This window comes from Poecilia reticulata, linkage group LG21, assembly GCF_000633615.1.
Source record: "Poecilia reticulata strain Guanapo linkage group LG21, Guppy_female_1.0+MT, whole genome shotgun sequence".
NCBI classification, from domain to species: Eukaryota; Metazoa; Chordata; class Actinopteri; order Cyprinodontiformes; family Poeciliidae; genus Poecilia; species Poecilia reticulata.
In genome coordinates this window covers 2,679,984-2,703,185 of record NC_024351.1, presented here as the reverse complement: position 1 = coordinate 2,703,185, position 23,202 = coordinate 2,679,984, and the positions used below count along the sequence as shown (strand labels likewise).

Genomic DNA, 23,202 nt, shown 5'->3' with positions numbered 1-23,202 from the left:
ATTTTTATCATTACATTATGGAAAATAATAAATTTTATCACAATATGCTAATTTTTTGAGAAGGACCTATATATATATACTGGAATCATTCAACAAATATCTTGTATTATTTTACTGTTTATGTATGTATACTTCTTCATCCAGACAGATATCTTGAAATATTTTTGTACCTTTTTTGAATATATTTATGTACATTGCTATGAGTCATACAATTCCAAAAAGTCACTCAACAAAAAAAAGAATTCTCACTTTTCTCTCAGAATTCTGAGAAAAAAAGTCTAAATTCTAAGAAAAGTCTGAATTCTGARGAACAAACATCAGAATTCTGAGATAAAAAGTCAGAATTCAAAAAAAAAAATCTGAACTCTGACATAAAAGTTTGAGAAAAAAGTTGGAATTCTGAGATTACAGTCTAATTCCTCCAGCTGCTTGTACGTTACTAAAACAATTTTGTCAAATATCCTAAAACTTTGAGCTCAACAGCCTCCCGTACTTACTTCTTGGAGTTTTTCCCAGGCGTCTCAGGAGCGCGCTCAGTCCCGTCTTTTCCTTCGGGGGTGTGGCACACAGAAGCTCGGCCTTCCCCATCAGTGACAGCTCGTCTCCAGCCTGCAGAGTGAAGCTGTAGGACTCGCTGTCCTCACTGAACTCGCCGGAAACCACCTGGAACAGAGCAACACGCATGATCACAGTGTTGAAAAGTGAGTAACTTAACATYAAATGACCTGCTGCAGACAATCCAGAGTTCACTACAGAGTTCTACACGTTTTCAGTCAAATTATTTGTTTATTTTTGACCCATTTAAAGTAAAAAAAACATAAGTTTACTGAATTGAACTGAACACATCCATCCATGGATAGACGATAAAAACAGTATTGATATTCTTTCCTACTGTTTCTACATTAAACCTGAAAATCACACAAGTCAAATTCCAAAACGTTTTCCGGTCATTCCCAGCTTGCGTTGGAATCCAGCTCTAAACTCTGTGAATCGCAGCAAAACAGGAAGTGTGCTACAGGTGAGCCCAACAGGAAGTGAGCGGTGTTCACCTTGACGCTGAAAGTGATTGTCTCCATGACGAAGACCCGGTCAGGGAAGACTCCAGCAACTTCCTCCACACTGGAGAAATACTGGACCGGATCCCGGACGTCGCGGTCCTCATCCAGCAACTTGAACTTCCCTGCAGAGCATCACGAAACAACAAAATCCAAACGAGTCGGGAAGAAAACAGGAAGAAAACATTAAGAAAACAGGACRAATTCAGGAAGAAAACAGAGAAAGAACAGGAAGGAAGGAAACAGGAAGAAGTCAGGAAGGAAACAGGAAGTCAGGAAGRAAACAGRAAGAAGTCAGGAAGGAAACAGAGAGAGAACAGGAAGAAGTCAGGAAGGAAACAGGAAGAGAGCAGGAAGAAAACAGGAAGAAGTTAGGAAAGAAACAGGAAGAAGTCGGGAATAAATCAGGAAGAAAACAGGAAGCTCAATGAAGGATAAAAATGAAGTAAAAGGCAGAGAGAGGAAGAGAAAAAGTTTGTTTTGTGGAAATGTGTACATCTATTGCATACAGGGAGAATGCAAAAACACCTCAATGACCTTTGACCTGGCACCAGACTTTACCCAGCTGAAAGCCAACAGTGTCGGCATGGCAACCAATAAAGAGGCCCCCATTTTCACGCAGAGCAGAGGCACATCACCATGGAGACAGTCACACATACAACTCTTTCTCTTCCACCGTCGCTTTTCTTTTCTCATCCTCTCGTCTGACTGTAACCTTTATGGATTCGCGTTTTCGCGGCTGATATTTCTGGCCGTTTAGCTAACTTTCTTTGACGGATTCATGGAACGCAACACGTTTCCCCATATCAGTTTGGTTTCAAAGGGCTCTAACAGTATCCTTATTTATCACTTCTCTGGGTTGCGTTTAAACAACTAAATGCCTTGGAGGGGTCTCCTTTTTTTCCCCACAAAGTGATGCATGTGTGAAGATAAGACCAAAGAGTTTTTCTTTTCTATCTGGGAGGCGGAGCGACATACCAAACTGTACCATCCTCTACCAGCACTGCCTTCCTCCTCCTAATTCAAGCCGAACCCCAAGGAAAAGTATCTTCTCTCCGTCAAACAATACAACACTAATACTAACCCACCTTCAGGGACCTTTCAGCTCTGAAATGTTGAAATTCTAGCATTTATTGAGCACTTTCAACACGTCTATAGGATTATCTGTTATAAATAGAAAAATATTAACTGCTGAATCTCAGGTTTACGTGTAACGGGATTTTGTTTTAACCATGTGAATGTTTTTCAACGTCGATTTACTTGTCATTCAAATCAATTAAACTTATTTTCTCCTGACATTGACAGTAGGTGGTTACCATAGCAACCAGTGAATGAAAGTTACTGTCAGTTAATTGACTTGTAGTTGTGAAGTTTGTCAACATTGCTTAATTTGTTCTTCAGATTCATTTTGTTTAGTCAGAAAGTTTGTTTTTTTTTTTCTGAGGGGTTTTCTAACATTTATTGCTCCTGACAGTTGGTGGTTACCCTAGCAACCAGTGTCCCATTGCTGTCAGTGTGTATTATGTTTTAACATATATTTTAGAAAAATGTAAGGGTGTTTTTTATATATCTCTAAATGTTACCATAAGTAATATTGTGAATTTTAGCTGTGTTTAATTTTACAACTGTTAACTGCGGTCAATCGTTCATTGGGAACCATTTCCCTGCAGTTTGATTTGGGTTATTAATTGTTCATAATTGTATTTTCTTTAATGTATTGGGGCATTCAACTATTTCAATAACACGAAAATGTTCACGCACCCATAAAAATGGCTAAAATTGCTACTGCTACTCTTGATAAAAATCATAATTTTAATCATAGGCTTAAAATTACGACGAAGTATTGGGGCCGTACTAAGAAAATGTACAAAATAAAAGTATGAGAATAAAGTTATAATATTATGAGAATAATCTTGTATGACAATAAAGTTGAAATAATATGAGAATAAAGTCATATTACGAGAATAAAATTGTACAATAATAAAATCGAACAAAGTCGTAATAATATGAGAATACAGTCATAATATTTTTTAGAATAAAGTCATAATTTTACAAGAATAAAGTCAAAGTATTACAAGAATAAAATTTAATGAGAATACATTTGAAATAATATGAGAATAAAGTCACAGTACAAGAATAAAGTTATACAAGAATAAAGTCATAATTTTATGAGAATAAAGTCGTAATATTATGAATATTGACTGTGACTGTGTTATGACTGTGTTAAAAACCTGCTTAAAATCGAAGGATCGTTCAACTCTTCCAATCTGCCCTTATGTCACCTTCCTCGTCAGGAGGAGGATGCAGTCAGCGGGATGAGGAGGGAGACATCCTGCTGTCTAATCCCCCGGGGGAAACCTATATTGCTCTCATCCGAGGCTTATTTAGACTTCCTGTATGAAGTCATCCCTCAGACGTTAGCTCATCGCTGTCGGTTGGCCTCTGATGCCAAAACACCTGCTGTAATTAAAAAGCTCATAAGTGATCCTTAAACGTAGGTTTACGTAACCTCTTCTTATTGACCCTTTACAACTACGTCACTTAATAATTCGAGACGCCATGACGGACGTCGGAAGTGAGGGAACAACTAAAATTGTTTTCCAAAGTTGTTTTTGCCACTTTGTTCATGTCGAGTCGAGCTAATTTGCCTGTGAATGTAACACACCTGATTGGGGCTCATAAATGTCGGCGGTATTTACAGAAGTTGGAAGCGGCTAGCTTAGAAACCGACCCATACCTCCTCCCTCCTGACGTATTGATCAAATTACCGACTCTGCCTGAATTCACACATGATTTATGTCACTATGTCATAAACAGCGTTTCCCCTCACACCGGAGCAACATTAAAAACGTACAAAAGACAAGACGCTAACCAGTTTTTTTTCCATACATGCTAGGCTACATGACGGTACGGCATTGTCTCCATGGTTACTGACGGTTAGACACGTACCTTGTGTTCTTTAGTAACCATGGAGACAGTACCGTATCGTCGTAGATCCTAGCATGTATGGAGACAAACTGGTTAGCATATCTCGTCTAGTGCACACAGCAAGAAGGATCTTAAGGTAATAGGAAATTTCTGAAAGATTAATTTATTTTAATAAGTTTCAACATCTTTACCAGCGGTGCTAATAAATGTAGCGGTTTCTGCTAGCATAAACCTCTGAGTAATTGTTTTTTCTTATCTAATCAATGTTTCTTCTGTCTTTTCTTACAAGTATCAGGAAAGATGCACCGATTATCTTTTTTTTTTTTCTAAGAACTTTTGCACATTAGAGGAAAAAACTGTTACAGGTTTTTTTATTTAAGTATTACTTTTGAACCCTTGTCAATGAGAAATTAAAAGATTTTCATTTATGAATGAAAACACAGTTTCTTAAAAATTGTCTGATCTTTAATAAACTCAAACAAATGCATCTAAGTTGGTAGATGCACTTAAAGATCAGAAATAGTGGGAGATCTTTTATAAGGACTGCATAATAACAGGAAAATATACATTTCCAATACTATTACCATTTATCATCACACATTATTACTATTACCATTGTTACTGTTAAAATTGTTTGTTATATTGTTTTAACACTTTAAGAACTTTTTTATTCCTGATAATGCTGTTGCACCTGAATCTTTTGTTTCTTTCCTTTATTATTCTATTTTATTCTATTTGTATAGTTAGCTGAAAGTTATTTAACTTCATTTCTGGGGATTCAGGGTCTTAAAAGTCCTTAATATTTGGAGTATTTTGTTTTATACTGTGTTCTGACCTGCTTACCACTTTTTGTTCTGTGTAGATAAAGTGATAAACTGACTGTCAAAATGTAAACAATTCAATTGCAAGCATTTAATTTGGTAGTTTTGATGCATTTAAAATAGAAAAAAAATTACCTGCTAAACATCAATCACAGACAATGAAATGATGAACTGATTCTGAGCTCTTATTCCAGTGATTTTAAGGTAAACCTTATGGCAAATCAACTTCTACTCTGTATCTTCAAGTCCTATTTATTGAAGAATTCAATTTTTTAATTGTAAAAATCGTCTTTTTACAGGGTTTCTGTGAAATAGTGGATGGTCTGAAGTGACGATGATCTCAGCATCCCCTCCTCCCAAACAAATATTCCTTCTTTCTTCCGAAGCGGAGCCTGGGAGGCGGCAGCAGCGTGAGGTGACATCAGCGCTGCATGCATCAGAGGAGGAAGCAATGGAGATGAGGCATTAAGATCCGGTTACACAGCAAATAATGAGGCTGCACTGAGAGGGAAGAATGGGCTCCGGTGAGGTCATCCTGACTAGACTCATTCAGCGGGAAGACCGCAAGTCAATGAGCAGGAGATCACATGGTGGCAGGTTGGAGGCATGAATGAAACGGGAGCAGCGAGAATATCTGCAGTAAAGCTGCTTTACAGCCAAAAGTGACGTTTTAAACAACAGCTTAAATGTCGCTGATTTCAATTTTTCCTATCCTGTAAACAAAAATGTAAATATGAAAAAAAAAGATTAGACTGAAATCTAGATAAAAACTTAGATTTTAAATCTAAAGGTTAAAAACTTTTTGGTAAAACTTGCAGACAATAACAGGGCTGCAACGATTCCTCAAATGATTCGATTATTAAAATTCCTCGAGGAAAATGTATCTGCCTCGAAGCTTCGTTAAATGATGTTTTATTATTTAGGGCACCGTGTTACAGGCGGGTCGTTATTTGTGTTGGGCAGCGCGCTCACTTCAACCTATGAGTTGTTGCTAGTAGCATAACGGCAAACTGTCTGGGTTTTTTGTTTTTTTGGGGGGGTGAACTAATAAGCATTTCAAGTTGACTGACGCGATGCTTGGAGAACGATAGCTTCTTTCCTCCTGGAGCAGCTTGGTTACTGTTTCTGAGTAAACGGTGGTAAAGACGCTGCCGGCGTCATTTTCAGAAAGTAATAGAGAAAGAAAGAGAGAGAGAGATGGTTCTGATTACTTGATTAATTGTAAAAAATAATCGATAGAGTACTCAATTCTTTTACAACAACCCTAGTCAACAACAAGCTGCAAGAAAACTGAGAAGTTGTGTTTCCATTAACCATACAGTTGTGCAAATTGGAATTGAATTTCCTTAACAGAAACACAGCAATTAAAAAAAAAACTCCCATTGTTCAACAAAATGTGTTGTAGTTTATCGGCTGAATTTCACCAAAAATGCAATGAAAACACTTTTTCTTCTCGTCACATGAGTCACATGATGTTACTACTGGACGAAAAGACGAAGAAGACGACAGGAAGTGGTAGGAGGATGATGTTTTTTAATGACACGTCACGTCAACAAACTTATTCATGTGTGATTTTAAAAAGCATTTATTATTTAATGGAAACTAGACTTTAAATTGATGCAACTTACCTCAAAGCTAACTCAGTCTATCTTAACCTACCTTTTAACCCTAAATTAAGTAATTTAGCCTAGCGTAATTTAACATTGTTTTAACTTAACTTTAATGTAACTGAAGTATTATCTGTTTAGTTTCTCTTAACTTTTAAATAAACTTGAGGTTAACCTAACTTACATTGATCTTAACATTTAAGTTTCTTTTTAAAAATGAACTTAAATTAGCTCAAGTTGATTTAAAATAACATCAGCATAAATTTAACCACACTTAATACAGACAATAAACCCTGAACTTTAGGATGTTTTAACTCTCAGAGTTCATCACTTCAGTGACAGTGAGCAGTCCCGCTTTTMAAGATGTGATTTTTTTTTCTTGTATTAAATAAGCAATGAATTAAAACCAGATTTCAACACAAAAACACAGTTTTAGCTTCCTTTCCTTTGACATTATCCAGCCTGCTTTAAAAGGAACAAACAGGACCCTCTAGAAATAGAACAAGTGGAATATGTTGACCTTTACGGAAAATAAAATGAGTATTTATTTTTACCCCCAGGGAGAATGGGACATTTTATAAACAATGGGTATTTTTTTTAGATCGTGGATAAACGTTTGAGCGACTTCTTGGTGATTCCTTTGTCTATGGGCTCCATGGTTATGAGTGACCAAACTGCAGCTGTGAACTGTGTGTGTTTAAGAGTCCATGCTGACCCTGGTACTGCAGTGGGATGTCGATCTTGGGCCCGATGACGTAGTGTCCCTCCTCCAAGCTGTGGGCCGTCACAGTGGTCCACTGACGGCAGGAGTGCAGCAGCACCACGTCGTCCTCCGACAAACCCTCCACGCATTCACCTGGAACGCACAAACAAACATCGATAAACAGATTTATTAAAAGATCTGTGGTGGAAAATGCTTGAAAACATTTGAAGTTGGTTTAACTTGGAAATGAAAATCCACCTGCTGCTTTGAAAATGCAATTAAAGTCGACAAGAAAATTGTTTTGGTTTTAACTCAGAAATTAAAGCTCATGAAGTTGATTTAGCAACAGAGACAAGTTGTCTAAATATTGTTTTTTAAGTTCATTAATCTTGAACTGTGAGTTTGAACTTAATGCTGCAATTTAAGCCAAATAATTATTTCAAAATAATAAAAAAACTGTCCTCATCTGGTTGAAGAGCCACATTTACTCACAATATCAAGTTAAAATAAAAACTTATTTTAGTTTAGAATAATTTAAATTATTGTTTCAAATTGCATGAACAAAATTTCTGAATTTTATTMAACATCACAATGAATTCTGCTGGAAAACATTTCAATATAAGGACATTATCTTCAAGCTTTGCACTGAACTTCATTCAAATAAACATTTTCCTTATTAACACACAAGAGTCAGATCAACGTAACGCACTTCCATCAGGATACAAAAACATGCCGCTAAGCATTCTGGGAAATCATTCCCACGACGGTCTTTTTCTTCTGTTTTTTTAAGTGCTAACCTAAAAACTCTAGTTTATTCAACAATTAATAAAAAGTTAACACAACTTACTGCTGTAAGTTTATCTTTCACAAACTCACACATTTAAGGGCTGCACAGTGGCGCAGTTGGTAGAGCTGTTGCCTTGCAGCAAGAAGGTTCTGGGTTCGATTCCCTGCCCCGGTCTTTCTGCATGGAGTTTGCATGTTCTCCCTGTGCATGGTGGGTTTTCTCCAGGTACTCCGGTTTCCTCCCACAGTCCAAAAAACATGACTGTCAGGTTAATTGGCCTCTCCAAATTGCCCTAGGTGTGAGAGTGTGTGCCTGGTTGTGTGTCCTGTGTGTTTCTGTGTTGCCTGGCGACCTGTCCAGGGTGACCCCACCTCTCACCTGGAACATTAGCTGGAGAGGCACCAGCAACCCTCCTGACCCCACTGAGGGACAAGGGTGTAAAGAAGATGGATGGAACTCACACATTTAGGTTCAAAATCTAAAACTGACTAAATTTATGTGACGTACAGAGCAGCAGGTCGTAGACACAACTAAATGTGGCTCAAATGTTTTACAGTGTAACGTCCACACACACTCGGGGTTCAGTGTTCATAATTACCACCATCAGTGACGCCTCACCAACTCTCTAGCTGCTACTTATCAGGACCCCGTTATTCAGCTGACATCCTATTATTAAATAACCCACCTTCCTCCTCCTCCTCCTCCTCCTTCTCCTCCTCCTCCTCTCTAACGGCACAACTGGACTGATCTCAGCTGACAGTGAAGTGGTATAGTTCAATCACACAAACACTACATTTTTTGGGTACAAACTGTAGAAATGTGGCTCAATAAAATTGTAATTTCATTTAAATGTACTGCAGCTTTAGATTAAAACTCTTTATGTACAAAAAATATCCTGATATTATGAAGTAGAAGGATGAAACATGAAACCACAGACTGTTGATACAGAAACAGAAAAAATATATTTCTTCATTTCAGACCTGATAATAAACTATTGAAATATTTCCATTACAGTCAGATGTGAGCTTTTAAAAAGACTGTTTCTATTTTTCATATCCCGTAAACAAAAATCTCAAAAGTAAAAAAGGTTGGACTGAAATCTGGATAAAAACAGGAAATAAAAACTTGTGTTAATTTGGTAAATCTTAAATCTAAAGGTTAAAAAACTTTTTGTTAAAACTTGCCCTCAACTACTAAAGAAATTAGAAGTTGGGTTTTCATTGCGCAAATTGGAATTAAATTTGCTTAATGGAAACACGTAAAGAATAATCTTGCGTTTTTTGATAAGTTTTTTTTACTTGGATAAAGTGGTTTGCATCGACATTAGAGTATTTTGCCAAGCTGCTGAAATGAAAAACGCTTTTGTTTGCATCATGGAAGTCACATGATCAACAACCGGATGTTACTACTGGCGGAAATGACAAATAAGACCACAGGACGTAGGAGGATGAAAATACTTATTATCCATTCATTTCACTTTCATTTTAACCCGTTTTAAAATAACAAATTTAATTTATACATTTAAGTTTTTAACCTAACATATGTAATTGAATTAATATGTATATAATGAACTGTTGATCTTCATCAAGTTATGCTGCCAAAACAAGAGAAGTCGCTTATCTTTACAATCAAATCTGTAACCACGTTTTAAAAAAAATGGCATCATTATTTATCTCCTTCTTACTCGGGAAGTTAGATAAACTTTGGAGCAACCAAAGTTTATCTAACTTCCCTTTTGTGGGATTATAGATGTCTGAGGATTTCCTTTGTAGAACCAAATGCATTTGCTAGCACGCAATCAGTTGGGCTTCTGGATAATTTAATATCGTGCAATCTGGATCATTCATAACGTTGCAGGAAATTCCCCGTCACATTCGCTCCTTACGCACTCACGCAGCCGCACTGCAGTTTCTGCATGCAGATAATCACCCTGTTGTTTGTTGACTTGAGAAAGTTGTCATCTTGTTGCACATAAATGCCATCTGGCAGTGCAGACAAGGAGGGATCTGTGGGGGGGGTGCAACTGCGGCGCAGTTAATAAACACCAACCGGTGCTGCGGCCAAAACAAAACGCGCGTCTCCAGGAGGCGAGGTGCGCATTTTTCCAGGAGCCCGACATGCGCGCTTCTGTCCACGGTGAAAAGTTGGAGCTTTGCCTCGCCGTCGCTCCTCGTTAGTATTCTCCACGTTCGTCGACAGATTACAGCATTTGCATATGAATGGGATTGAGCAGCACTTCAGCAGCACAACAGACACTTTGTGGCTTTCCGGGCCTCCTGGACTGGAACAACTTGGCCGCGACACCCATCGCCCGTTCCCATAGTGAAGACAGCAATTCTGCGGTCGGAGTGGAAAATCTTCTGGCAGTAAAGCATGTGACGAATAAACAGTGTGCGCGATCAAAATGTTTAGTTTAACACCTCCGTGGGCGAGTGAGTGGATTGATATGAAAGCCCTTGGAGTCACTGCCCTGTTAGAGATGAATCCAGAGCCACAAAGTGGACAGATCGTCCCAAAACGCAACGGAAATSCACCTCAGCTGATTTCAAAATAAGAGTGGAAAGAATTGGCGAATCTAAATTTGAGTTGGTAAAGTAGGTGGTTAATTATTAATTAACTCTTTGCATTTATTAAGRAGAATGGATATGAATAACCACTTTCATATTGTTCAAATCATAAATGAATTAGTTCATGTCAAACTTTAGAAAACAATCTAAATTTTAAGAATGATAAAAATGTAAGAGTTAAATGTGCATACTTTGGGCAGCCTAACCCATTTTTGAGATGGGTTGCACTAAAAAAATTTAAAACAATACATGTAATTATATGGAAAGATTCCAGCATTTTGCACTTTCTGAAACAAGAAATTGATTAAAATGTGATTATTTTATTGTCTTGAATCTCAATTATTTCTTTTAGACAGAAAGGATAATCTCTTTCAATAAATGTAAATATGTTTATTAAAAATAATAATAGCATATCTTTATTAGTATAGGTTTGTAGGAGTTTGGTCTAAGCTATGGAGAGTATTGTTTAKATTATATAATTAATCTCCTTACTTTTTTTGTTCAGTGGAATTTCTTCCACTGATTTTTTTAAAATTATTTGTCTAATTTTTTTTCAGTAGRGACAACAGCAGGGATTTGGCCTGAGTTGCTGGGAATATTATTGKACTAATAAATATTTATTATTTTAAATGTATTTAGGCGAAAGACTCTTATCTCTTTATCTTCTCTTTTATTAGATTGAAAAGATCATTTATTTAAACCCTTATTTTAGCAAGCATGTTTTTCAAATGAAAAACTTTTCTACTCATCAAAAACRTGCTTTTGTTCATTATTATTAATTATTATTGTTATTTTTATTAGGAAGTCATGGTTATTACTTCCTTGGTTTTCCAATTATTTCATAAAATAAATTGTGCAACAAGCTTTTTGTGGAGCAAATCTACCAATGACACTGCATGGCAACCTAACCCACCATAAAGAAGTGAWGTTATTTGTTTATTCTATTTTCTCAGCTGAAACTCAACATATGATTTAATGCTTCATGTTAGTCAATGTAAACAAATTTTATTCTTATATTTGACWTCTTAGAAGGACAACAAACTAATTTGTAATTTCTACTGTATCTTTTAAATACCTACATTTTTTTTTTTTGAAAGACTGAGTTCCTTTAAATTGAGGATCAACATTCACCTGATTAGTTTCTTTTGAACCAACATTTCAAGTGACTTGACAACAAAATGTTGTTTCTCAATTGGTGACTGTTTGTTGTTTTTATTACTTTTATTTTTGTAAATAACTTTGATCTGCCTTGTTGCTGAAATATGCTATACACATAAACTTGATTGATTTTAAAAATGTTTCTAAACTTTCTAAAACAAGTCAGTGCATTTATTTTGAAAAATTTAAACCGGAAGATGCCATTTTCTATCGACCGACTTGACATTTAATTAATTTCTACATTTTTTCAGTTATTTATTTATTTTTTTTACAATTGTTTCATAACACTTCAAAGTTGTACTTATAAAAACTCATACAAATAATTTTTTAATATACCGATTTAATAACTTTTTCCTCGCTTGCTAGCAGCAAAATCACATTTGTGATTATTTATAATCGCCAGCGCTACAAACATGCGGCGAGACGTCACTGTACATTTAAAGTTGGCAAATGGCGAAAACTTTTTAGGCACCCAGGGGCGCCGGTTGTCTCTTACCGTGGGCCAAGCGGACCAGAGTGGGCAGGCGGTACTTGCTGACCACCGCGTCCAGCGGCAGCGCCAAGGGGCTCCAAGTGATCTCCRACAGGCTCGCCGACAACTTCTCCATCCTCCCGGGTCATCACGGGGCCGGAGATAACGGCAGCGGAGACGGTAAAGATGGTGACGGTAGCGCTGAAGCGGAGGACGGTGACTGAGGTGGGATAATGGCAAAGAGTTTCGCCATGTTTGAATAATGTAGGAGAGAGGAGAGGAGCTCGGTGCGCACAGATAGGAGGGAGGGAGGGAGGGTGGGAGGCAGCGCTTCGCTTCCCCTCTCCGTCAACCGGTTTCTGCCTGCTGCCGCCCCCACGCATGCAAGTGAGCGTAAAAAAATCAAGTCAAACATTTAATGTGGCCAAACAGGGTTTTGTAACACTAACTGAGCCCATTTACATACATTTGAAAGGTCTTCTTGGATAAAGTCATGGAGGAAATTATTTTTTTAGGTGTTGCTAATTAAACACACTTGAGTAACCGATTACCAAAATGTATGACCAGCAGTTTTCTGCTCTACAAAATACAGGGAGGCGTTTTAACACTAGGCTGGAAAGGTAACAGCAATAACCTTAAAGTAATAATTATTGCTGCCTTTCAGTCTGGAGTGGACTATTAGAAAGTATCCAAACAAGGACTGAAACGATTAATCGGATTAATCGTGATGAACCAACTGGTAACTGGAGCAAACAATCCCAAAACAAGGCAATTTTTGCTGAAGGAACAACTTGCAGAGCAGTAATTAAAACAAAAATGTAGAATACATTTTGCATTTAGGATTAAAAACCTTCACTTTATTATTCCTTTGTTTAATCAAGATAATCTGTTGAGATTCCTTTCATTTACAGGAGACCTGTTACATACATCACAACAAATAACATAAACACAACAATAACACAATCTACTTAACACTTCCAAAAATCCATACCACACATTATCTTAGTGAAGATCTTCTACCAGAACTCAAGTGGCACCTGGTTGAAATTCTGCATTAACACAACTTCTTATTAATGTTGCAGTAGCTATGTTAATTGTAATTTTWAAAAAAAATTTTTTATATATATTTGTTGAAACTGTCATTATGTTGCGACAGTTTGGTGTTAAACACTAACAGATAATCCATGAAAAAATTTGAGGTTCTCTGCCTTCTTACAGTGCTAACTGGAAACAACCAATCAGAGCCAGGGGGCGGGACTTAGTGCTGTCTATCACAATCTACAGCTAGCATAGCATGTTGTGAATGCTTGGCTAGTAAGTATAGCTAACAATGACAGCAGGTGAAGAGTATTACTGTAACAATAAGTTGTTTATTGCTACTAGCACATTTAACAGTGTTGACTGGCAGCGCTAAGACCCGCCTCTTGGCTCTGATTGGTTGTTTTTGTTAGGAAGTGATGCATTTCTTCATGGCAGTAGTAGCTCAGGGAGGAGGTGAAGGAGATTGATTCAGATTATTTGTCTCATATTTCACTTTCACAACATAGTGACAGCTTTAGTAAAAAGGGAGAAAAAAATTTTTAAATAAAAGTTTCATATTGTAGCTTTAAGTGTCTTAGCCCCTGTTTTTCATTGGCTATAAACAACACTTTTGCTGTTGGATCAGTAAATGTTCAACTGGGTCCAGATCCGCCTCTAAAAATTCAAACATGTCAGGTCAGTTCCACTTTTCCACTTCCAGTCTTCACCCCATTTAACACAAGAGTTTCAGACTTTCCCCGACTTRCAATCGGGAGCAAAATCAGACAAAAAGTTGTGTGATACGTCCACAGATTCAGAAACTTGCAGCTGTAGACACAAACGGTCAGAGGTGGGCAGAGTACCCAAAACCTGTCCTGAAGTAAGGTCAGCACTACTTCAACATATTTTTACTCAAGTAAAAAGTAGCCATCCAAGAAGTTAATCAAATAAGAGTAAAAAAGGTATTTGGTAAAAAGTCTACTCAAGTACAGAGTAACTGATCCAATTATCAACCATTTAATATTTAAAAATTACAAAATCAGACAGACCAAAATATAAAGTAGAAATTTTGGACGAAAATGACAAAACAACAAAAACAAGCAACAGACATTTTTCCAAATTAGTTTCTTTCAATAAAAACTCATGAAACTTTAAGAACTGCAAGTGTGTTTTTAGTTAAAACTTTGTTTGTTTGTCATTCAGTGGGATTTTACTCAACTGAGATAATAAAATTACTCAAGTAAAAAACAGAGTAGTAAAAAAAAAACCTCCTAAAAGTAAATCTTATCAAGTAAATGTAACTAGTCACTACTTTCTCCACACTTTTCAGATTTCCTGTTTGCATGCATCAATAATTCCCCGTCACACTGACGTTTATATATTTAATGTCCTGGGGAAGGATGCATAATGGCTTATGCTGTATGCCTTAAACATCATATCTGGACATTATATCCTCATAATTACTTTTCAAAAAATAAGATGAAATTCTATATTCCGAGTGACTCAAGTCAGCATCTAGATCAGTTCAGGAGCTTTTTACTTTGCCGTATTAGCAGAAGCATGTATGCATTACTTAAGTGTTCACCCATTGTTTCCACATGGTGGCATTAATGTTTTCATCAGCTTGTGCAGGCCGTCCATCTGGTTCCCCGGCTCTGAATTTGTGGCCCCGAGCGCAGCGAAAGCTCTCCGTTCTCAGAAGCAAAGTGTACAGACAGCTGTGCATTGGTTATCGATTTTTGTCAATGAGGCAGTTGTGAAGCTAAATCCATTGTGCTGTAATGCAGAGTAAGGACTTCAGCAGAATTATGTAACCAAGTTAAACGTTTTATCCATCGCTAAAGCAGGGAAACTGATTCGAAAGGTCATATGTGATTTTAGAGGATCATCCTCAAGCAGCATCTAACCTAAAAAAACTGTTTCCTGTAATCACTAACCGCATAAAACATCCACTCAGCACCAAACAGGCAATACGGAGGTTTATTCCCGGTTCAATTAGTTAAAATGCAAACCCAAACTGTGATTCATTGGCTATAAATAGCTCACCAATTCTCCAAATGGAGCAAACGCTAAAACACACGAGTACAGAACTGTTTAAAAGGACCAAAGTCAATTTAAATAAAGTGAGTTTTTAATACTTGTATGTATAAAACTGACACATTTTCCACTTTACCCGTTTTATTATGTGTGAAATCCAGAGTTAGACGACCTCACCAATTAAAACAAACTTTCACAACAAAATGACTAAAGTTAAGGACAATAATTTTATTTGATCCATATTAATGAAAATTCAAACATAAAGTTGGACTTCAGGATTGATGAGACAGGAATATCACAGGAGAACAGGAAGGTCAGTGAGAAGGCTCTGAAAAAGGGAAAAACCATCAGGGTCAATTTTATTCATTAGCCAGGAATGAGAAATGTGCATAGAACCAATAAGTTAATCTAGAAATAAACCAAACAACTACAGATGTGTCAATGGTGACCTGTAACATGGCCCAGTAACATGAATAAAATACTAATTGAAATACTTTATAGAAATTATTTTTAGTACTTTTCCACAAAATTCAATCGCTTGTTAAAAACTTGCAAAAATATTTATGAAAAATGTGAATTAGTCTGAAGTAGACAGACAAGTTTAAAGGGAAATAAAACAACATTGTTACAACAGGCTGATAGTTTTTTATCATTACTGACAAATAAACCCATTTCAAAGAACCTCTAAAATATTAAACTTGATTCTGATGATGGAAAAACAAACTGTTGAGGAAAATGTGGGTCAATTGCATCTAATAGCTTGATCACAATATTTAAGAATATCAAAATTACATGTCCAAAAACAGAAAATACACTAATTTTAAATATTAAATTCTTATTCAAAACATAGTTGAGTAACTATGTTTATTGAGTAATGATCAATAAACAGATGTTTTTAGATTTTATCCAGATTTTATTGTAAATGTATCATTACTGAAATATTACTGTAATTGATGCCAGATCATTTCTATAGTTTTATGTTTTCTGTGCCTGTAATGTATTTGGTGACACCAGCCTGATGTAGCATGAGAAAGTTTAGAAGGTAAAGAGGTGCTGCAGTGTTAAAGTTATTAAAAAAACTACTAACAAGCTGTTTCAGTGTCTCAATATCAAGCAGATATTAAATCATTGTTGGGATGAAAATAATAAAAGTAACTTTTTTTAAAGAATAGCTGGATAAACTACTTGCTACGTTTGGTCTATATTTGCTATGAAGCCAAAACTGAATGACAGCAACAGGTTATTATTTATTTATCTCAAGCCCCATCACTAGTGCAACTTCCACCAAAATTATAGTTTGTTCACCGAACTGTTGGCCTTATTATTTTTTTAAAGTCTTCTTTAGAGACATAGAGAAAACCAGAGAGAACTGGGAGGCAAACTAGGAACTCATTATGTCCAAATAGAGATGATTTTAGGGATTTAGTGCTCTGATGAAATCTCATTTTGTAATTTAGAACAAGAAAATCTTTTTAGTTTAGAATTCATCTGCACAGAAGTAGTGAAAACCTGCACTCACATATCATCATATTGCTTTAAACTAACTATATACATCATAAGTTAAAATATATGAATGAACTTACTGTCCTTCACTGCCGCGTCCTTCTTCTTCCCTAAAATAGAGAAAAATCAAAGACATATTAATCACATGGCTGCACAGTGGCGCAGTTGGTAGAGCTGTTGCCTTGCAGCAAGAAGGTTCTGGGTTCGATTCCCGGCCTGGGGTCTTTCTGCATGGAGTTTGCATGTTCTCCCTGTGCATGTGTGGGTTTTCTCCGGGTACTCCGGTTTCCTCCCACAGTCCAAAAATATGACTGTCAGGTTAACTGGCCTCTCCAAATTGTCCCTAGGTGTGAGTGTGTGTGTGTGCATGGTTGTTTGTCCTGTGTGTCTCTGTGTTGCCCTGCGACAGACTGGTGACCTGTCCAGGGTGACCCCGCCTCTCGCCCGAAACGTTAGCTGGAGATGGGCACCAGTAACCCTCCCGACCCCACTGAGGGACAAGGGTGTAAAGAAAATGGATGGATGGATATTAATCACACTGATACACATATCTAAGATATTATCCACAGACTGCGAAACATTTAAGCTACATATCTGAAAAGCACGATGATAAATGTTTACAAATCAACTGTATCCTACTTCACACAGCATATCTCTAGTTCATAATATGTCTTGCCCTTCAACTTACCCCCGTAGGAAATTCTGTAATAAAGGAGGGTCATTACGCCAAATCCAATAACTACGTCCCTGTACGGCCCCATGAAGTAAGGGCCCACTTCGGACCACCATCTCCTAACGGCACGCACAGGCATCTGTGGGGGAAAAAACAATACAACTCACTAAACTTGACTCACATTTGTAATAAATCTAAACAACAAAAAATACAAAAAATTGGCTTGCGTGCCTCCTAAGTTATGCTGAGATATTTTATTACTTCGTTTTCTTGAAGAAAGTATTTATAACTATTGTTACATTTAACATAGAGCCAGCTGATAAACTCAAGAGAGCTGCCATGTCGCTTAGAAACGATGGAGGAAGACAACGTTTAGAAAGGACCACTGTTTCTGTGCCAACTGTGAAGCTACAAAATGCTACCAACTCCCATCTTCTACCAAGTCATTTTAAATGCAACATTAACCGTCCGAGAAAGACTTAGTGATTGATAAGCAAAGATGAGACTATTTAATCTCAATTTCATTTGAAAATATCGATTCGCTAATGAATAAACTGCTCTGCCATCACAGGCTAACCCCAGCTTTAGCATTAAGCTAACCTGCTAGCTACGTATAGCTGCAAGAACAGTCCTTTCAAACATGAAATATAGCGACTTATTCGTTTAAGATGAATAAATTAAGTCGGCATGTGTTACACGGACATCACCATAATATATCAGAAATGTAATATGCAAATAAATACTCACATTTCAGTTTGTCGCGCTGCAGTAGAAGGTCAAACGGCCGCGTTAGCTAGACGTCAAAGTCGAGAAACTTCTTCTCCTTTCAAGCTGTGAGGTGCTGCAGTTCCATTTTGGTTAGTAGCGCCCCCTAATGGTTAAATAGAACTGATTACTGTGTCGTGAGCTGTTGGCTCCACCTTGTGGATAATTATTAAAACAAGGGGTTTAGAGCTAGTATTTGGTCACTTATCTTTGATTTCCAAAAACATTGTGACTTTGCCTAATTTAAATAGTATAAATATCATTAAAATGTTGCATAGTTTTCGAGTAATATAAAAGATGAACACAAAATAAGAACATTCCAGTGAGGTACAATATGCCAAATTACTTTATTTCAGAGTGAAAGTCACTCAGACTCATTTCACACAGAGTGAAATGTGTGAAACATTTATTTACTTAACTGATTATTATGGACTACAGCTTGTGAAGATACGAAATTTAGTGTCTAAAGAAAAAATAATAATATCACAGATTTAAAAAGTATTTGTGGGACAGAATTTTAACATTAACATATTAAATATCTTTGAAATAAGAGAAAACTGTCTTATAAGTATTTTTTATGCAAGATATATGATCTTATTTAAAGTAAATAATTGTGTAAGATTCACAAAAAAATGTTTTTTTCCACTGGCAGATTATTTCACTTATAACTAATACCTTTATTTTGTTTTTTATTCAATATTAAGATATTAAGGACTTATTAACTTAAATAAAAGCTCATATTTTTTGCTGAATGTTACTTGTAAATTAGTTTTGTCTCATTTCAAGTGTACTAAGATATTTGCACTAGAAACTAGACCAAAATTACTTGGTGAGATTTTGTGTTTTTGCAGTCATAGCATAAAATCTCTGCATTCAAAATCCCTTTTCATTAGCCACAGGCAGCAATGTGATTTTATGAGAACAGACAATTGCATTTCCATTAACTGTAAGTCATAACCAATCAAATAAAGCCTAAAAACACCAGAAATATATTCCTATGCATCAAATTACAGAAATAATTACGTTTTTCAGTGAGAATCTAATTTATTGACATGACTTTGCGCTAATCGCAGCCAATCTGCCCCACAGTAACTGTCCTTTTTTTCGAGCTCATTAACTCACAGTTTAACTTCATTAAATCACTTCTTCTTTTATTCAGTTTTTCCCGTTAGCCGAAGCTCCCAGTTTACAGCTGCTGCCCGACATGCAGACTCTCTGCTGGCTCTGCCTGCTCACCATAGCGAAGGAGTAAATAAAACTCTGGCACAGCGCTCAAGGGTAAATGTGACACTATGTAACAACACAGATGCTTAAAGCAGCCTTGTGTTTTCAGGTGGAAGGGAATTTAAATAAAAAAGACGTACAAAACATTAATATATAATTTTACAATTCAAACTACTGGATTTTCTTAGAAACATTTGTTGTGAATTGGCAGTAGATACATGAACTGAGCTGAATCGAACAGAAGCTTAGAAATAATTCACATTGGATTTTATTCTTTCAATTTTAAAGGAATCTGAAGTGATTTCTCATAAATGCTTCAAAGCCAATGACTTTACCAGTTTCCCTATTTTCAACGTGTTCATCATTTCTGCCTTTCTAAAGAAGAAATTCACAGAAAATGAAGTGACACTTCTGTTTTTTTCAAAGACTGCACTGCAAAAACAGAAAATCCTACCAGGTCAAATATCTTATTACACTTGAATTAAGACAAAACTGACTCACAAGTAACTTTTCAGTATGAAATAGTAGCTTGTTTAAGGCAATAATTATTTAATATTGATTTAGAAAATACTAGTCCCACTGCCATATTTTGAAAAAAATACTTTTTGTTAATCAATATTAAGGAATTTCTTGACTTAAACAACCTCCTATATCTTGCTGAAAAGTTACTTGTAAGTTAATTTTGTCTTAATTCAAGTGCGATAAGTTACTTGATCAGATTTTGTGTTTTTGCAGTGTTTTTTTTTCCCGGGTTATGAATCTGATCTGAGAGCTGTGCAGTGCAGTGCAGTGATTTGGACCTGCAGCAGGAAAGGTGGGACTTTCCTCTGCAGCTCCAATGGGCAGCAGGCGCCGCGCTCAGCCATGAGCGCCTGAAGGCCACGCCGCGTTCGCAGGCATTCGTGAATGTGTCAGCTGAGGAGGAGAACAGCTGAGCGAACCGTCTCCTCTCTCAGATGCTGTAATATTCTGCTGCCGCGCTCCAGGTATGTTGAAGAGCAGGTCATCTATTTCTGTACGCTCACACCGACTGAAGCTGGGTTTGAGAAACTGTTGAGCTCTTTGGTGGAGAGTTTGCATGTGTGTGCTTGTATGAGTGTGTCTGCGGTAAAACCAGGGTGTGTGCTCGAGCTTCAGATGCGTTCCTGACATGACCAATCAAGCAGTCGACTCTCTGGAAATGTTCAGATCTGACTTTGCTGCTGTGTTTCTTCTGTTTCCAGAAGTTTGCTGAAGTTCCGGCAGCATGGCTTCGGGGTCGGAGGGAGACGATGGAGGCATTTCCCTGGACATCGACGATGTCCACATGCTCCTCCAAGGTCAGGCTATTTCTGCTCTGCTGTGGATGTTGACGTGATGTTGGGCCATAGTGGAAATAAGTGATAAAAATTACAACGTAAGATAAAAAGTCTTGTTAGATTTTCTGGTTTGTGCCAAGAGTTTAGTTTTAATTTCTCTTTAGTCTTTTGCTTTCTGTTTGTCATGTGATAAGATTAACATATATTTGGTAATTCAGGAAAATACACTGTAATTCCAGAAGTGAAAAAAAACTAAACCTGCATATTGCACTGCAAAAACACAAAATCTTACCAAGTGTTTTTGCCAGTGCAGATGTCTCAGTGCACTTGAAATAAAACAAAACTAACTTACACAAAACTTTTCAGCAGGATGTAGGAGCTTATTTTACATAAATAATTACTGAATTTTGATTTAGTTCCACTGCCACATTTTTTTCACCTTCAAAACAGGAAAATGTTTTGTTTTCTACATTTTTCAGCTTATTTTGAGAATGGTATTTTTTGCAGTGCGGGGACAGAATAATTTTCCTTTTTATTTTCATTATTTAACCAATAGTCTATTTAAAATACTGCTACACAATAAACTTAACTTGACTAAAATCTAATACAATAAACACATCTATACTGTTAAACACAGTGTCTTGACAAATATTTTTATTTTTTTTGCTTTTTTGTTTCACCTCGATGCTTCAGATCAAAAACATTTTAAAATTAGTCAAATTTCACCAGAGGATAAATAAAACGCAGTTTTTCTAATACCATAAATGAAAAACAACATCCAAACCAACCTGGCCCTGTGTGAAAATATGATTTATGAAATAACTGTTCATTTATTTGATTCTCCATGTCAAGAGGAACCAGATCAGAAATTACACTGCAAAAACACAAAAGTAGTTTTATCTAGTTTCTAATGCAAATAACTTAGTGCACATGAAATAAGACAAAAACTAACTTAAAAGTAAGTTTTCAGCAAGAAATATAAGATTGTTTTAAGTAAACATAATTGTACAAATAAGAGTGGGTCAAACTTCTCTTAAGATCAAAATTGTTTTTATGACTTTTTCCCTTAACCCTTTCATGCATAGTGGTCATTACAGTGGACAGTTATCTAAAAGCCATTATTTTATGTTATAAATGCACACAGACCACTGAAGTGGACACTAAGGCATTATAAAATACACTATCAACTACTGGCCATCAGCTGCAAATGCAAGAAATTATTTTTGTTAAATCCAATATGGCCGACAGACAAAAAAGCCCGGGCCCTCCTTCTACTGTAGGCGACTCTCGCAGGTAAAAAATAATATTGTGACATCAGATAACCTCTAAAGAACAACACTACTGATGTGTTTTTAAATAACAACTTTGTATTTGGAGAAAATTACAATTGATCACCTAAAACAAAAAAAACAAAAAAAAAATTCCTACCTTTTTGTATGCCTTAAGTAAATAAAAAAATGGAAAAAAAACATCATATTAACAAAAAGGATCATAATTCATGCATGAAAAGGTTCATAAATGAAATAATCATTTGAAAACGTATTTTTATATTTACTCTAATTTGTCTGATATTTAAAGGCTGCACAGTGGCGCAGTTGGTAGAGCTGTTGCCTTGCAGCAAGAAGGTTCTGGGTTCAATTCCCAGCCCCAGTCTTTGTGCATGGAGTCTCCATGTTCTCCCTGTGCATGGTGGGTTTTCTCCAGGTACTCCAGTTTCCTCCCACAGTCCAAAAACATGACTGTCAGGTTAATTGGCCTCTCCAAATTGCCCCTAGGTGTGAGTGTGTGTGTGCATGGTTGTGTGTCTCTGTGTTGCCCTGTGACAGACTGGCGACCTGTCCAGGTGACCCTGCCTCTCACCCAGAACGTTAGCTGTAGATGGGCACCAGCACCCCTTCTGACCCCATTAAGGGACAAGGGTGTAAAGAAAATGGATGGATGGATGTCTGATATTTAAATTTTATGATGTGGAAATAACCTCACAGCTAAATAAATCACGGCGGTGGAGGAGTGATGATGTGGGCTCAGGCTTATAAAAACAGTCACTCTCTTTCTAGAGGATTTCACAAAATAATGTTCCATGTTTTAAACTCAGTACAAACAAACTATAATATCATAAAAATTAAAATAAATCAGATGCAAAGAGTTTAAAGTGAACGTGTCTGAGCATGTCTAGTCGCTCATTTACAGCTTTCGTTTTTACGCAGAGGAACTTATTAGAAAAGTTCTGCCTCTCCTATTGTTTGCTCTTCAAATGCTATGTGAACAGGGCGGAGTCCAGCAATTAGCGGTATCTGCCGTGGCAGGCTCCAAAACAAATGGAAAAACTTCACATGCGATCAGATTCAGGCGCATTTTTATGAACAACAAGCAAGTTTGTGGACAGAAAGATCAAGTTTTTCTGAGAAAGATGAAATTAGAGCGACGTAGGAGTCCAGAAACATCTAATGTTTAATTTGAGCTGCAGTGTGTTTCAGTCTGCAGTGTGTGCTTAGTGACAGTGTGTGTGTGTGTTTGCGTGTGTGTGTGTGTGTGTGTGTGTGTGTGCGTGTGTGTGTGTGTGTGTGTGTGTGTGTGTGTGTGT

At 36.7% G+C, this 23,202-nt stretch overlaps 2 protein-coding genes and 1 long non-coding RNA gene across 5 annotated transcripts in view; 2 read left to right on the top strand and 1 right to left on the bottom strand.

The window, feature by feature from the left end:
- gareml (GRB2 associated, regulator of MAPK1-like) overlaps positions 1-12,432 on the bottom strand; it is a 20,370-nt gene extending 7,938 nt beyond the window's left edge. The window contains exons 1-4 of one of the 3 annotated variants that reach the window (XM_008397322.2): positions 12,123-12,432; positions 7,127-7,267; positions 1,050-1,180; positions 498-663 (exon numbers count right to left, since the gene is read on the bottom strand). In XM_008397322.2, coding sequence (XP_008395544.1) covers positions 498-663; positions 1,050-1,180; positions 7,127-7,267; positions 12,123-12,234 — 550 coding nt within the window. In that variant the 5' untranslated portion in view covers positions 12,235-12,432. Of the gene's footprint in view, positions 1-497; positions 664-1,049; positions 1,181-2,143; positions 2,909-7,126; positions 7,268-7,990; positions 8,025-12,122 lie in introns of those variants that run through there. The other 2 variants (XM_008397323.1, XM_008397325.2) reach the window with 2 other exon arrangements.
- LOC103457288 (uncharacterized) lies at positions 3,949-5,687 on the top strand. The gene is made up of 2 exons (XR_532416.2): positions 3,949-4,119; positions 5,104-5,687. It is a non-coding gene; the product is annotated as an uncharacterized LOC103457288 (long non-coding RNA).
- Positions 12,433-20,415: 7,983 nt separating the features above from the next.
- Positions 20,416-23,202, top strand: part of syne2a (spectrin repeat containing, nuclear envelope 2a) — a 109,677-nt gene continuing 106,890 nt past the window's right edge. The window contains exon 1 of the mRNA XM_017302110.1: positions 20,416-20,639. Coding sequence (XP_017157599.1) covers positions 20,567-20,639 — 73 coding nt within the window. The 5' untranslated portion in view covers positions 20,416-20,566. The remainder of the gene's footprint in view (positions 20,640-23,202) is intronic.